The sequence below is a fragment of the Hyperolius riggenbachi genome, chromosome 12, assembly GCF_040937935.1.
Source record: "Hyperolius riggenbachi isolate aHypRig1 chromosome 12, aHypRig1.pri, whole genome shotgun sequence".
NCBI classification, from domain to species: domain Eukaryota; kingdom Metazoa; phylum Chordata; class Amphibia; order Anura; family Hyperoliidae; genus Hyperolius; species Hyperolius riggenbachi.
Window position 1 is genome coordinate 129,068,418 of NC_090657.1, and position 17,047 is coordinate 129,085,464.

Sequence of the window (17,047 nt, forward strand, 5' to 3'; positions counted from 1 at the left end):
TTCATTTTGTTTTTCTTCAGCCATTCAGAGGTGGATTTGCTGGTGTGTTTTGGGTCACTGTCCTGCTGCAGCACCCAAGATCGCTTCAGCTTGAGTTGACGAACAGATGGCCGGACATTCTCCTTCAGGATTTTTTGGTAGACAGTAGAATTCATGGTTCCATCTATCACAGCAAGCCTTCCAGGTCCTGAAGCAGCAAAACAACCCCAGACCATCACACTACCACCACCATATTTTACTGTTGGTATGATGTTCTTTTGCTGAAATGCTGTGTTACTTCTACGCCAGATGTAACGGGACACGCACCTTCCAAAAAGTTCAACTTTTGTCTCGGCGGTCCACAAGGTATTTTCTCAAAAGTCTTGTCAATCATTGAGATGTTTTTTAGCAAAATTGAGACGAGCCTTAATGTTCTTTTTGCTTAAAAGTGTTTTGCGCCTTGGATATTTGCCATGCAGACCGTTTTTGCCCAGTCTCTTTCTTATGGTGGAGTCATGAACAATGACCTTAATTGAGGCAAGTGAGGCCTGCAGTTCTTTAGATGTTGTTGTCCTGGGGTCTTTTGTGGCCTCTCGGATGAGTTTTCTCTGCGCTCTTGAGGTAATTTTGGTCAGCCAGCCACTCCTGGGAAGGTTCATCACTGTTCCATGTTTTTGCCATTTGTGGATAATGGCTCTCACTGTGGTTCGCTGGAGTCCCAAAGCTTTAGAAATGGCTTTATAACCTTTACCAGACTGATAGATCTCAATTACAGTACTTTGTTCTCATTTGTTCCTGAATTTCTTTGGATCTTGGTATGATGTCTAGCTTTTGAGCTGCTTTTGGTATACTTCTCTGTGTCAGCTCCTATTTAACCACTTGAGGACCTAGGGCTTTACCCCCCTTAAGGACCGGCCACTTTTTTTCCATTCAGACCACTGCAGCTTTCACTGTTTATTGCTCGCTCATACAACCTACTACCTAAATGAATTTTGGCTCCTTTTCTTGTCACTAATAAAGCTTTCTTTTGGTGCTATTTGATTGCTCCTGCGATTTTTACTTTTTATTATATTCATCAAAAAAGACATGAATTTTGGCAAAAAAATGATTTTTTTAACTTTCTGTGCTGACATTTTTCAAACAAAGTAAAATTTCTGTATACATGCAGCACGAAAAATGTGGACAAACATGTTTTTGATAAAAAAAAAAACCCATTCAGTGTATATTTATTGATTTGGGTAAAAGTTATAGCGTTTACAAACTATGGTGCAAAAAGTGAATTTTCCCATTTTCAAGCATCTATGACTTTTCTGACCACCTGTCATGTTTCATGAGGGGCTAGAATTCCAGGATAGTATAAATACCCCCCAAATTACCCCATTTTGGAAAGAAGACATCCCAAAGTATTCACTGAGAGGCATAGTGAGTTCATAGAAGATATTATTTTTTGTCACAAGTAAGCGGAAAATTACACTTTGTGACAAAAAAAAAAAAAAAAAAAAAGTTTCCATTTATTCTAACTTGCGACAAAAAAAAATGAAATCTGCCACGGACTCATCATGCCCCTCTCTGAATACCTTGAAGTGTCTACTTTCCAAAATAGGGTCATTTGTGGGGTGTGTTTACTGTCCTCGCATTTTGGGGGGTGCTAATTTGTAAGCACCCCTGTAAAGCCTAAAGGTGCTCATTGGACTTTGGGCCCCTTAGCGCAGTTAGGCTGCAAAAAAGTGCCACACATGTGGTATTGCCGTACTCGGGAGAAGTAGAATAATGTGTTTTGGGGTGTATTTTTACACATACCGATGCTGGGTGGGAGAAATATCTCTGTAAATGACAATTTTTTTTATTTTTTTTACACACAATTGTCCATTTACAGAGAGATTTCTCCCACTCAGCATGGGTATGTGTAAAAATACACCCCAAAACACATTATACTACTTCTCCCGAGTACGGCAATACCACATGTGTGGCACTTTTTTGCACCCTAACTGCGCTAAGGGGCCCAAAGTCCAATGAGTACCTTTAGGATTTCACAGGTCATTTTTGTTTCAAGACTACTCCACGGTTTAGGGCCCCTAAAATGCCAGGGCAGTATAGGAACCCCACTAATGACCCCATTTTAGAAAGAAGACACCCCAAGGTATTCCGTTAGGAGTATGGTGAGTTCATAGAAGATTTTATTTTTGTCACAAGTTAGCGGAAATTGATTTTAATTGTTTTTTTTTCACAAAGTGTAATTTTCCGCTAACTTGTGACAAAAAATTAAATCTTCTATGAACTCACCATACTCCTAACGGAATACCTTTGGGTGTCTTCTTTCTAGAATGGGGTCATTTGTGGGGTTCCTATACTGCCCTGGCATTTTAGGGGCCCTAAACAGTGAGGAGTAGTCTTGAAACCAAATGTCGCAAAATGACCTGTGAAATCCTAAACTTACTCATTGGACTTTGGGCCCCTTAGCGCACTTAGGGTGTAAAAAAGTGCCACACATGTGGTACCGCGGTACTCTGGAGAAGTAGTATAATGTGTTTTGTGGTTTATTTTTACACATACCCATGCTGGGTGGGAGAAATATCTCTGTAAATGACAATCTTTTGATTTTTTTTTACACACAATTGTCCATTTACAGAGAGATTTCTCCCACCCAGCATGGTTATATGTAAAAATACACCCCAAAACACATTATACTACTTCTCCTGAGTACGGCGATACCACATGTGTGACACTTTTTTGCAGCCTAGGTGCGCTAAGGGGCCCAACGTCCTATTCACAGGTCATTTTGAGGCATTTGTTTTGTAGACTACTCCTCACGGTTTACGGCCCCTAAAATGCCAGGGCAGTATAGGAACCCCACAAGTGACCCCATTTTAGAAAGAAGACACCCCAAGGTATTCCGTTAGGAGTATGGTGAGTTCATAGAAGATTTTATTTTTTGTCACAAGTTAGTGAAAAATGACACTTTGTGAAAAAAAAACAAAAAAAAAACAATTTCCGCTAACTTTTGACAAAAAATAAAATCTTCTATGACCTCGTCATACACCTAACAGAATACCTTGGGGTGTCTTTTTTTCTAAAATGGGGTCACTTGTGGGGTTCCTATACCGCCCTGGCATTTTACGGGCCCAAAACCGTGAGTAGTCTGGAAACCAAATGTCTCAAAATGACTGTTCAGGGGTATAAGCATCTGCAAATTTTGATGACAGGTGGTCTATGAGGGGGCAAATTTTGTGGAACCGGTCATAAGCAGGGTGGCCTTTTAGATGACAGGTTGTATTGGACCTGAACTGATGGATAGGAGTGCTAGGGGTGACAGGAGGTGATTGATGGGTGTCTCAGGGGGTGGTTAGAGGGGAAAATAGATGCAATCAATGCACTGGGGAGGTGATCGGAAGGGGGTCTGAGGTGGATCTGAGGGTTTGGCCGAGTGATCAGGAGCCCACACGGGGCAAATTAGGGCCTGATCTGATGGGTAGGTGTGCTAGGGGGTGACAGGAGGTGATTGATGGGTATCTCAAGGTGTGATTAGAGGGGGGAATAGATGCAAGCAATGCACTGGCGAGGTGATCAGGGCTGGGGTCTGAGGGCGTTCTGAGGGTATGGGCGGGTAAATGAGTGCCCTAGGGGCAGATGGGGGTCTAATCTGATGGGTAACAGTGACAGGGGGTGATTGATGGGTAATTAGTGGGTGTTTGGAGGAGAGAACAGATGTAAACACTGCACTTGGGAGGTGATCTGATATCGGATCTGCGGGCGATCTATTGGTGTGGGTGGGTGATCAGATTGCCCGCTATGGGCAGGTTAGGGGCTGGTTGACAGTGACAGGGGGTGATTGATGGGTGGCAGTGACAGGGGGTGATTGATGGGTGATTGACAGGTGATTGACAGGTGATCAGTGGGTTATTACAGGGAAGGACAGATGTAAATAATGCCCTGGCGAATTGATAAGGGGGGGTCTGAGGGCAATCTAAGCGTGTAGGCGGGTGATTGGGTGCCCGCAAGGGGCAGATTAGGCTCTGATCTGATGGGTAACAGTGACAGGTGGTGATAGGGGGTGATTGATGGGTGATTGATGGGTAATTAGTGGGTGTTTAGAGGAGAGAATAGATGTAAACACTGCGCTTGGGTGGTGATCGGATGTCGGATCTACGGGCGATCTATTGGTGTGGGTGGGTGATCAGATTGCCCGCAAGGGGCAGGTTAGGGGCTGATTGATGGGTGGCAGTGACAGGGGGTGATTGATGGGTGGCAGTGACAGGGGGTGATTGATGGGTGATTGACAGGTGATTGACAGGTGATCAGTGGGTTATTACAGGGAAGGACAGATGTAAATAATCCCCTGGCGAATTGATAAGGGGGGGTCTGAGGGCAATCTGAGCGTGTAGGCGAGTGATTGGGTGCCCGCAAGGGGCAGATTAGGCTCTGATCTGATGGGTAACAGTGACAGGTGGTGATAGGGGGTGATTGATGGGTGATTGATGGGTAATTAGTGGGTGTTTAGAGGAGAGAATAGATGTAAACACTGCGCTTGGGTGGTGATCTGATGTCGGATCTGCGTGCGATCTATTGGTGTGGGTGGGTGATCAGATTGCCCGCAAGGGGCAGGTTAGGGGCTGATTGATGGGTGGCAGTGACAGGGGGTAATTGATGGGTGATTGACAGGTGATTGACAGGTGATCAGGGGGGATAGATGCATACAGTACATAGGGGGGGGTCTGGGGGGGGGGGGTCTGGGGAGAATCTGGGGGGTGGGGGGTGATCAGCAGGGAGCAGGGGGGGGGGGATAAAAAAAATAGCATTGACAGATAGTGACAGGGAGTGATTGATGGGTGATTAGGGGGGTGATTGGGTGTAAACATGGGTCTGGGGGGTGGGCAGGGGGGGGTCTGAGGGGTGCTGTGGGCGATCAGGGGGAGGGGGAGTCAGTGTGCTTGGTGCAGACTAGGGTGGCTGCAGCCTGCCCTGGTGGTCCCTCGGACACTGGGACCACCAGGGCAGGAGGCAGCCTGTATAATACACTTTGTAAACATTACAAAGTGTATTATACACTTTGTATGCGGCGATCGTTATGTTAACATCCCGCCGGCGCTTCCATATGGCCGGCGGGATGTTGCGGCGGGTGAGCGGCGTCAGGCGGAGGCGGAGGATCGCGTCACAGATGACGCGATCGCTCCGCCTATGCTCCTACAAGGACCGCCGCCTTTGGGCATGAGCTAGTCCTTGTGGGGTCCACTTCCCGGCTGCCTCTGTGCGTTAGGCGGTCGGGAAGCGGTTAAGTGATTTCTTGATTGAAACAGGTGTGGCAGTAATCAGGCCTGGGGGTGACTACAGAAATTAAACTCAGGTGTAATAAACCACAGTTAAGTTATTTTTTAACAAGGGGGGCAATCACTTTTTCACACAGGGCCATGTAGATTTGGAGTTTTTTTTTTCTCACTAAATAATAAAAAACATCATTTAAAACTGCATTTTATGTTCAATTATGTTATCTTTGACTAATAGTTAACGGTTTTTGATGAGCAGAAACATTTAAGTGTGACAAACATGCAAAAGAATAAGAAATCAGGAAGGGGGCAAATCGTTTTTCACACCACTGTATATGCAGTACTGGGTACTACAATGTGCACCTGTCACACACACAGGTAGTCACTGAATGTGCTGGGCCTGGCTGGCAGTGGCACACACACAGGATGAATTAGCAAGGCTGCCTATGCAACACAAGTGTCAGTGGGACACACAGAAAAAAAAATAGATCACAAGAACAAGATTAGCTCTCAAAAGAGCTGTTGTGGGGTGCTATTTTAGCAATAAGAATCAGCAAGGAGCAAGCTAACAAGCCTACAACAGCGTAACTAATCTTTCCCTGTGAGAGAGTCTGATGCAGCTGTCCTTTCTCTAATTAATGCAGGCACACGAGTGAGTGTAATGGCCGGCGGAGCCTGCCTTTTATAAGGGGGGGGGGAGTGGCTCCAAGAGAGAGTGTAGCCTGATTGGCTACAATGTGCCTGCTGACTGTGATGTAGAGGGTCAAAGTTGACCCTAATGGTGCACCATGGGGGCTAACCGAACTTCCGGGAAAGTTCGCCTTACATGGCGAACGCGAACCACCGTAAGTTCACCTGGAACCGTTTGCCGGCGAACCGTTCGGGCCATCTCTAACCCTGAGCAGATGCCGTAGGTATGCATATAAGCATACCCACAGCTATTTGGTTAAAAGGAGACACTTACCGGCCCTTAAAGGGATACTGTAGGGGGGTCGGGGGAAAATGAGCTGAACTTACCCGGGGCTTCTAATGGTCCCCCACAGACATCCTGTGCCCGCGCAGCCACTCACCGATGCTCTGGCCCCACCTCCGGTTCAGTTCTGGAATTTCTGACTTTAAAGTCAGAAAACCACTGCGCCTGCGTTGCCGTAACCTCGATCCCGCTGATGTCATCAAGAGCGCACAGCGCAGGCCCAGTATGGTCTGTGTCTGTGCAGTACACTCCTGGTGACATCAGCGGGAGCGAGGACACGGCAACGCAGGCGCAGTGGTTTTTTTGACTTTAAAGTCAGAAATTCCAGAAGTGAACTGGAGGCGGGGCCGGAGCATCGGTGACTCGCTGCGCGGGCACAGGATGTCTGCGGGGGACCATTAGAAGCCCCGGGTAAGTTCAGCTCATTTTCCCCCGACCCGCCTACAGTATCCCTTTAAGGTAAGTGCTCCTGCTTTTGGGTTGGCCGCTATCCAATACATGGGATCAGCAACTCTGACATAAATTTACACTGTGACCCCGGAATAGGAAGCCTGCCAGTCCTCTCTGTGCATGCGCAGACTTCCTGGCTTCTTCCTCATTCCTCTGCCACGCATCATTTTGCGGTTCACATGCAGAGGGGAGGATGAAACCAGGAAACCTGCACATGCGCAGAGAGAGCACACAGGCTTCCTATTCCGGGGTCACAGTGAGACTTTGTCAGGGTCATAAATTGATTCAGGTATTTTATCTGACTGCCACCTGTAGTCGGAAAAGATTTTTTCCCCGCTTTTAAGGCTAATTAACCAATTCTTGTAAGGGATTTTTGCCTTCCTATGGATCAACTGGGATATAAACAGGTACAGGACAGGCACATTTTTTTAATTGATGTTTGAACTTGATAGTTGGATGTATTCTTTTCAACCAAACTATGTTATTAAACTATGCAGCCTACATTTACGGCTTTGAACTTATTTATATAAAGTAAAGGAATGACTGTGCTTTAATTGACTCCGTTTTACCTGTTCAGGTGTCCTCGCAGCATCCCTACATGGAAATGACTATTGGGCGGCCACATGTCATAACTGTGGACTTCAACAACACTCAGGAGTTTGAAGCAGCTGTCAAGTCTATCATGAGGAGCAAGGTATTTTCAGGCAATAAAGATGTTCATGATAGCAATCAGGGCCGGATTTACAGTTCAGGAGCCTATAGGCACAGCAGTTCTGGCGCCCTAAATTTCACCCCTCAGCACAGTGCTCCGCCCCCCATTCTTATGAAATAAAATGTTATGTTATATAAATACATAGCAATAATATGGTAGGACATCAGACTATGACTATCGTAGGGATTAGATTGTGAGCTCCTCTGAGGATTGTCAGTGGCATGACTATGTGCTCTGTAAAGTGCCCCAGAAGATGCCAGTGCTATATAAATACATAATAATAATATGGTGGGACATCAGACGACAGACTATGACTTTGGTGGGATTAGATTGTGAGCTCCTCTGAGGACAGTCAGTGACATCACTATGTACTCTGTAAAGTGCTGCAGAAGATGTTAGTGCTTTATAAATACATAACACACATACAAAAGGTGAGCATGGAGGTGGAGGAGGATACAGAGAGGGTTTGCACAGGGGGGACACAGGTGGGACATACAAAAAGTGGGCACGGGGGGATGGCACACAGTGAGTAGACACGCAAGGGATGCACATGGGGTGGGCACACGGAAACGCACAAGGGGTAGGCACACGGAAATGCACAAGGGGTGGGCACACGGAAAAGCACAAGGGGTGGGCAAGCGAAGGACACACATGGGGTGGGCTGGGCACGCGAAGGACACACAGAGGGTGGGCACATGAGGGACACACAGAGGGTAGGCACCGAGACTGACATAGAGAAGGAGGACACTAATATAAAAGAAGAAAAAAAAAAGGAATAGTAGCAAAAGAGAAGAGGCCACGCAGAATATATTACCTCCTCCCTCTGTCATTGGTCCGGACTGACAGCTGGCTGTCCCTGCATTCTAGCTGATGCTGCATCTTCTGTGTGTCCCTTTGAGGCAGGAAGGCTCAATGTGTCTGTTTCCTGGTGTGACAGGCTGCTAGCTGTGCAGTGACAGCTGAGTGCCTGAGTTTCTCTTCCCTCATCTCTGCTCTCTCCCTCCTCCACATGAGGCTTGCTGTGCTCAGGGGCGGTCCAGTGCTCCTCGCTCCTTGTGTTAAATTCCGTGCTACAACTGCCCATGTGTGACGCACAGAAAGAGCCCTGTGACTGCATCGGAGAGGAAAGAAGGAGACAATGCTCCTAAGCTGCCACTCAGCAGCATGACAACAGCGCTGTCCTGCGCTCTGGATGAAATACATGGAGTGCGTTGCAGAAATGCTGTTTTTATGGAGCGCGTTAAGTGCTCCAGCGTCGGCAAGCCACCCCTCCCTTGCCTGGTCCCGCCCCTAACCGTACAAGAGATCGGCATCATGCTGAGAGCTGGGCGCAGGGCGGTGAGTGACATGATCACACTTTGCTTTGCACATAGAGAGGGGGAACATCGGGGACTGAACCCTCCTCCGACTAATAACCCCAAAAAAGTAAAGGGGCAAAAAATGGGTGGCGCTATAACAAAAAAATGGGCGTGGCCATGACCGGATGAGGGCGGAGCTAACTGTAATTTGACGTGAACCCGGGTGAGAGTGATATGGAGGCTGCCATATTTATTTCCTTTTAAACAATACTAGTTGCCCTGCTGATCTATTTGGCTGCAGTAGTGAACTGAATCACACCAGAAACAAGCATGCTTGTTCAGGGTCTGTGGTTGAAAGAATTAGAGGCAGAGGACCAGCACGGCAGCCAGGCAACTGGTATTGCTTAAAAGGAGATAAATATGGCAGCCTCAATATTATTCTCACCTGGGGTTCCCTTTAAAAGTGCAATGCAAAGACAGTGGACCCAAGTTTTGGTGACCCTTTCCCCAGAAAATTCACATAATTGTGCAGGTTTTCTGAAGAAAATACACGTAATGTGTGCAGATTTGCCCAGAGAATACGTTCAATCATGTCGGCAGATTTGCCCAGAAAATACATGCAATCATGTCTGCAGATTAGCCCAGAGAATACGTTCAATTATGTCGGCAGATTTGCCCAGAAAATACATGCAATCATGTCGGCAGATTTGCCCAGAAAATACATGCAATCATGTCTGCAGATTTGCCCAGAAAATACATGCAATCATGTCTGCAGATTTGCCCAGAAAATACATGCAATCATGTCGGCAGATTTGCCCAGAGAATACGTTCAATCATGTCGGCAGATTTGCCCAGAAAATACATGCAATCATGTCGGCAGATTTGCCCAGAAAATACATGCAATCATGTCGGCAGATTTGCCCAGAAAATACATGCAATCATGTCGGCAGATTTGCCAAGAAAATACATGCAATCATGTCGGCAGATTTGCCCAGAAAATGCATGCAATCATGTCGGCAGATTTGCCCAGAAAATACATGCAATCATGTAGCAGATTTGACCAGAAAATACATGCAATCGTGTGGCAGACCTGTCCACAAAACACTTCAATCGTCAATAGTTGCCCCCAGTATAGCTAGTATAGTTGCCCCCTGTATAGCTAGTATATTTGCCCCCTGTATAGCTAGTATATTTGCCCCCTGTATAGCTGCCCCCAGTATAGCTAGTATAGCTGCCCCCAGTATAGCTAGTATATCTGCCCCCAGTATAGCTGCCCCCAGTATAGCTAGTATAGCTGCCGCCAGTATAGCTAGTATAGTTGCCCCCTGTATAGCTAGTATATTTGCCCCCTGTATAGCTAGTATATTTGCCCCCTGTATAGCTGCCCCCAGTATAGCTAGTATAGCTGCCCCCAGTATAGCTAGTATATCTGCCCCCAGTATAGCTGCCCCCAGTATAGCTAGTATAGCTGCCCCCAGTATAGCTAGTATAGTTGCCCCAGTATAGCTCCCACCAGTATAGCTAGTATAGCTGCCCCCAGTATAGCTAGTATAGCTGCCCCCCAGTATAGCTGCCCCCAGTATAGCTAGTATAGCTGCCCCCAGTATAGCTAGTATAGCTGCCCCCAGTATAGCTAGTATAGCTGCCCCCAGTATAGCTGCCCCCAGTATAGCTAGTATAGCTGCCCCCAGTATAGCTAGTTTAGTTGCCCCCAGTATAGCTAGTATAGCTGCCCCCCAGTATAGCTGCCCCCCAGTATAGCTGCCCCCCAGTATAGCTAGTTTAGCTGCCCCCAGTATAGCTAGTTTAGTTGCCCCCAGTATAGCTGCCCCCAGTATAGCTGCCCCCCAGTATAGCTGCCCCCAGTATAGCTAGTTTAGTTGCCCCCAGTATAGCCAGTACAGTTGCCCCCAGTATAGCCAGTACAGTTGCCCCCAGTATAGCCAGTACAGTTGCCCCCAGTATAGCCAGTACAGTTGCCCCCAGAATAGCTAGTATAGCTGCCCCCAGAATAGCTAGTATAATTGCCCCCAGAATAGCTAGTATAATTGCCCCCAGTATAGCTAGTTTAGTTGCCCCCAGTGTGAGGAAAGCCTGGAAGGAGGGGTGGCGGGGAGGGGGGGCCGGACCCCCCACCTCCCTCACCTGGGTCCCCTCCTTCTGGCGCTTCCCCCTCCTAATTAGCAGCAGCGGGCAGGAGTGGCGAAGAAGACTCACTCACCTGCTCCTGGCGATAGCGGCGGCGCATAGCGTCATCCTCACGCGACGCTGGCCTCCGACTTCTCTGTTGCTCACTGTGCTTCCGCCAATCAGGAGGCCTGTGGGAGGCCTGATGACACCCCCTGGGGCGCCCGACACCTGGTGCGGGGCGCCCCCTGCCGCCCTATGGTAGGGACGCTACTGAGTACAACATCCTTTTCCAGTTATAACAGCTTTTAAATGTCAAGCATAGCTTGACATAAGTGTCTTGCAGCCATCTACGGGTATCTCAGCCCATTCTTCATGGGCAAAAGCCTCCAATTCAGTCACATTCTTAGGCTTGCTCGCTGCAACTGCTTTCTTTAAGTCTCACCAGAGGTTCTCAATTGGATTTAAGTCTGGTGACTACGATGGACGCTCCAAAATTTTCCAGCCTTTAATCTGCAACCATGCTCTAGTGGACTTGGAGGTATGCTTGGGATCAATGTCCTGTTGAAAGGTCCAACGTCTCCCAAGCCTCAGGTTTGTGATGGACTGCATCACATTTTCAGCCAATATCTCCTGGTACTGAAGAGAATTCATGGTACCTTGCACACACTGATGCTTTCCTGTACCTGCAGAAGCAAAACGGCCCCAAAGCATGATTGACCCCCCGCCATGCTTCACAGTAGGGAAGGTGTTCTTTTCTTCATAGGCCTTGTTCTTCCTCCTCCAAACATAGCATTGATCCATGGGCCCAAACAGTTCTAATTTTGTTTCATCAGTCCACAGAACACTTCCACAAAAGTTTTGGGATAGTGTTCTGTGGACTGATGAAACAAAATTAGAACTGTTTGGGCCCATGGATCAACGCTATGTTTGGAGGAGGAAGAACAAGGCCTATGAAGAAAAGAGAACCTTGCCTACTGTGAAGCATGGCGGGGGGGGGGGGGGGGGGGATCAATCATGCTTTGGGGCTGTTTTGCTTCTGCAGGTACAGGGAAGCGTCAGCGTGTGCAAGGTACCATGAATTATCTTCAGTACCAGGAGATATTGGATGAAAATGTGATGCAGTCCGTCACAAACTTGAGGCTTGGGAGACGTTGGACCTTTCAACAGGACAATGATCCCAAGCATACCTCCAAGTCCACTAGAGCATGGTTGCAGATTAAAGGCTGGAAACTTTTGGAGTGGCCATCGCAGTCACCAGACTTAAATCCGATTGAGAACCTCTGGTGGGACTTAAAGTGAACCTTAAGCCTTAAAAAAAAAAAAAAAATGTGTTTTACTCACCTGGGGCTTCCCTCAGCCCCCTGCAGCTGATCGGTGCCCACGTAGAGTCGCTCTGATGCTCCTGGACCCGCCGTCGGCTACTTCCGGTTTCGCCATCACCGGCCATCAGGCTGGGAACGCGAGTGATTCTTCGCGTTCCCAGCCACAATATCGCCCCCTATGCTGCTATTGCAGCAAGGAAAGCCGCAATAGCAGCATAGGGGGAGATATTGTGGCTGGGAACGCGAAGAATCACTCGCGTTCCCAGTCTGACGGCCGGTGACGGTGAAATCGGAAGTAGCCGCCGGCGGGTCCATGAGCATCAGAGAGACTCTACGTGGGCACCGATCAGCTGCAGGGGCTGAGGGAAGCCCCAGGTGAGTAAAACTAATTTTTTTTTTACTTAAGGTTACCTTTAAAGAAAGCAGTTGCAGCGCACAAGCCTAAGAATGTGACTGAACTGGAGGCTTTTGCCCATGAAGAATGGGCTAAGATACCCATAGATGGCTGCAAGACACTTGTGTCAAGCTATGCTTCACATTTAAAAGCTGTTATAACTGGAAAAGGATGTTGTACTAAGTACTAAGAATGAATGTCACTTGGGGGTTGAATAAAACTGATAATGATGTGAGCACAGAAAAGACATTTGTGGTTATTTCATTATAAATGTTATGTTATATTTGTCTGACTTACAAGTGCCTATTTGATTTATTTGTAAACAAGATGACTGAAATGATCAAAATCAATGTCAAACTGGCCAAAACACTCAATTTCAGTGGGGGCTGAATAATTTTGAACACAACTGTACTACACAAAAGGCAGGATTCTGGGGTGGCGGCGGCTAGTAAAGTAAATGATTCTTTTAATTCGGCAGATTAGAAGCTTTTCCTTATAAGTGACGGATTTGTTGGAAATCAAACCCAGAAGCTGCCTCATGTTTCTGAACAAACATGAGTGTGAGCATTGCCATGTAGGATAAATTTGTAATACTAGAGAATTTGTTGGCTCCTGCATGAGTTTATAAATAAATGTTATTAGTTGTAGTACAACATTCTGAAAACAGCATGTTAATTCCACTTAAAAACATAAAAAAAAACATCAAAGGAAGATATTCCACTAATCCCCATCTGGGTAATGCCTAATGCAATTACCCAGCCTCAGCCTATGCAGATCGCATCGGCCACCAATATGGATGGATTGTGTGTGAACCCTCCACCGTTGCACACCACTGAGGCCTCACTAAAGCTGTACTCCAGCCTTCATCCGATCTTGAGAAATCTAATAACAATAATTTCTTGGCATATTTCGATTGTTTCACGGTCTCAATTGTGTGTGGCCCTAACTGTGAAGCTTGTCAGAATTCACAGACTTAAAGGGAACCTTAACTGAGAGGGATATGGATGTTTCCTGTTAAACAATACCAGTTGCCTGGCAGTCCAGCTGATCTCTGTGGCTGCAATGCTGCAATAGTGGCTGAATCACACCCTGAAACAAGCATGCAGCTAATCCAGTCTGACTTCAGTCAGAGCACCTGATCTGCATGCTTGTTCAGGGGCTGTGGCTAAAAGTATTAGAGACACAGGATCAGCAGGCGATTCAGGCAACTGGTATTATTTTAAAAGGAAAAATACATATCCTTCTCAGTTTAGGTTCCCTTTAAGCAATAACCGCATTCTCGTAGCAATTTTCCACCTGCTAACCAGTGTTGATCGTATACCTCATTATCCTATTCGAGTTTGGTCGAATTTGGATAGTAAACTATCCGAATTTGCTCAAAGTTCGATATTAGAGTTAATCGAATATACGATTCGACCTCGGATATCCTACGTCACTATCCGAGTCTGTATTCGAGTAAAATATTCGAGCTGGCCTTAAATAGCTTTTAAAACTTGTATTGGAGGTCAATGATGCATGAAACCACCTTTTTTTTGAAGAAAAACATCAAGTGATTATGTGGTGATGTAGTAGTTATAAAAAAGGTATCAAAAATAGTAAATTAACTTCATGAAAAGTGTTTGCATGAGAAGGTGTGTCCAAAATGGTTGTCAGTTGGAAGTCTTCATTTACGTCGTCTTCTTGTATCTTCTTCAATTATCTTTTTCTTCTTCTATATCTTCTTCTTCTTCCTCTTCTTCTATATCTTCTTCTTCTTCTTCTTCTTCTTCTTCTTCTATATCTTCTTCTTCTTCTTCTATATCTTCTTCTTCTTCTTCTTCTTCTTCTTCTTCTTCTTCTTCTTCTTCTTCTTCTTCTTCTTCTTCTTCTTCTTCTTCTTCTTCTTCTTCTTCTTCTTCTTCTTCTTCTTCTTCTTCTCTTCTTCTTCTTCTTCTTCTTCTTCTTCTTCTTCTTCTTCTTCTTCTTCTTCTTCTTCTTCTTCTTCTTATATCTTCTTCTTCTTCTTCTTCTTCTTCTTCTCTTCTTCTTCTTCTTCTTCTTCTTCTTCTTCTTCTTCTTCTTCTTCTTCTATATCTTCTTCTTCTTCTCTATATCTTCTTCTTCTTCTATATCTTCTTCTATTTCTTCTTCTTCTTCTTCTTCTTCTTCTATATCTTCTTCTCTTCTATATCTTCTTCTATTTCTTCTTCTTCTATTTCTTCTTCTTCTATTTCTTCTTCTTCTTCTTCTTCTTCTTCTTCTTCTTCTTCTTCTTCTCTTCTTCTTCTTCTTCTTCTATATCTTCTTCTTCTTCTTCTATATCTTCTTCTTCTTCTTCTATATCTTCTTCTTCTTCTTCTATATCTTCTTCTTCTTCTTCTATATCTTCTTCTTCTTCTTCTTCTTCTTCTTCTTCTTCTTCTTCTTCTTCTTCTTCTTCTTCTTCTTCTTCTTCTTCTATATCTTCTTCTTCTTCTATATCTTCTTCTTCTTCTATATCTTCTTCTTCTTCTTCTTCTTCTTCTTCTTCTTCTTCTCTTCTTCTATATCTTCTTCTTCTTCTTCTTCTTCTATATCTTCTTCTATATCTTCTTCTTCTTCTTCTATATCTTCTTCTATATCTTCTTCTTCTTCTTCTTCTTCTTCTTCTATATCTTCTTCTTCTTCTTCTTCTTCTATATCTTCTTCTTCTTCTTCTTCTTCTTCTATATCTTCTTCTTCTTCTTCTTCTATATCTTCTTCTTCTTCTTCTTCTTCTTCTTCTTCTTCTATTTCTTCTTCTTCTTCTTCTTCTTCTATATCTTCTTCTTCTTCTTCTTCTTCTATATCTTCTTCTTCTTCTTCTTCTTCTTCTCCTTCTTCTTCTTCTTCTATTTCTTCTTCTTCTTCTTCTTCTTCTTCTTCTTCTTCTATTTCTTCTTCTTCTTCTTCTTCTTCTTCTTCTCTTCTTCTTCTTCTTCTTCTTCTTCTTCTTCTTCATCTTCTTCTTCATCTTCTTCTTCTTCTTCTTCTTCATCTTCTTCTTCTTCTTCTTCATCTTCTTCATCTTCTTCATCTTCTTCTTCTTCTTCTTCTTCTTCTTCTTCTTCTTCTTCATCTTCTTCTTCTTCTTCTTCTATATCATCTTCTTCTTCTTCTTCTTCTATATCTTCTTCTTCTCTTCTTCTTCTATATCTTCTTCTTCTTCTTCTTCTTCATCTTCTTCATCTTCTTCTCTTCTTCATCTTCTTCATCTTCTTCTTCATCTTCTTCATCTTCTTCTTCTTCTTCTTCATCTTCTTCTTCTTCTTCTTCTTCTATATCATCTTCTTCTTCTTCTTCTTCTATATCTTCTTCTTCTTCTTCTTCATCTTCTTCATCTTCTTCTTCTTCTTCTTCTTCATCTTCTTCTCTTCTTCTTCTTCTTCTTCTTCATCTTCTTCTTCTTCTTCTATATCATCTTCTTCTTCTTCTTCTATATCATCTTCTTCTTCTTCTTCTATATCATCTTCTTCTTCTTCTTCTTCTATATCTTCTTCTTCTTCTTCTTCTTCTATATCTTCTTCTTCTTCTCTTCTTCTTCTTCTTCTTCTTCTTCTTCTTCTTCTTCTTCTTCTTCTTCTTCTTCTTCTTCTTCTTCTTCTTCTTCTTCTTCTTCTTCTTCTATATCTTCTTCTTCTTCTTCTTATCTTCTTCTTCTTCTTCTTCTTCTTCTTCTTCATCTTCTTCTTCATCTTCTTCTTCTTCTTCTATATCATCTTCTTCTTCTTCTTCTATATCATCTTCTTCTTCTTCTTCTTCTATATCTTCTTCTTCTTCTTCTTCTTCTATATCTTCTTCTCTTCTTCTTCTTCTTCTTCTTCTTCTTCTTCTTCTTCTTCTTCTTCTTCTTCTTCTTCTTCTTCTTCTTCTTCTTCTTCTATATCTTCTTCTTCTTCTTCTATATCTTCTTCATCTTCTTCATCTTCTTCTTCTTCTTCTTCTTCTTCATCTTCTTCTTCTTCTTCTTCATCTTCTTCTTCTTCTTCTTCATCTTCTTCTTCTTCTTCTTCTTCTTCATCTTCTTCATCTTCTTCTTCTTCTTCTTCATCTTCTTCTTCTTCTTCTTCTATATCATCTTCTTCTTCTTCTTCTTCTTCTTCATCTTCTTCATCTTCTTCTTCTTCTTCATCTTCTTCATCTTCTTCTTCTTCTTCATCTTCTTCTTCTTCTTCTTCATCTTCTTCTTCTTCTTCTTCTATATATCTTCTTCTTCTTCTTCTTCTATATCTTCTTCTTTCTTCTTCTTCTTCTATATCTTCTTCTATATCTTCTTCTTCTTCTTCTTCTTCTATATCTTCTTCTTCTTCTTCTTCTTCTTCTTCTTCTTCTTCTTCTTCTTCTTCTTCTTCTTCTTCTTCTTCTTCTTCTTCTATATCTTCTTCTTCTTCTTCTATATCTTCTTCTTCTTCTATATCTTCTTCTTCATCTTCTTCTTCTTCTTCATCTTCTTCATCTTCTTCTTCTTCTTCATCTTCTTCTTCTTCTTCTTCTTCTTCTTTCTTCTCTTCTTCTTCATCTTCTTCTTCTT

The 17,047-nt window shown here is 44.1% G+C and overlaps 2 protein-coding genes across 7 annotated transcripts in view; one reads left to right on the forward strand and one right to left on the reverse strand.

Moving 5' to 3' along the window:
* The window catches only part of MGAT5B (alpha-1,6-mannosylglycoprotein 6-beta-N-acetylglucosaminyltransferase B), a 1,094,162-nt gene that overhangs the window by 738,934 nt on the left and 338,181 nt on the right, over positions 1–17,047 (forward strand). For all 6 annotated transcript variants that reach the window (XM_068263667.1, XM_068263670.1, XM_068263672.1 and 3 more), the window contains one exon: positions 7,241–7,357. In XM_068263667.1, coding sequence (XP_068119768.1) covers positions 7,241–7,357 — 117 coding nt within the window. The remainder of the gene's footprint in view (positions 1–7,240; positions 7,358–17,047) is intronic.
* Positions 16,317–17,047, reverse strand: part of LOC137541920 (uncharacterized) — a gene marked incomplete at its 3' end in the record, with an annotated part of 1,889 nt that continues 1,158 nt past the window's right edge. Inside the window, exon 2 of the mRNA XM_068263490.1 lies at positions 16,317–17,044. Within this exon, the coding sequence (XP_068119591.1) occupies positions 16,317–17,044 (728 nt within the window). The remainder of the gene's footprint in view (positions 17,045–17,047) is intronic.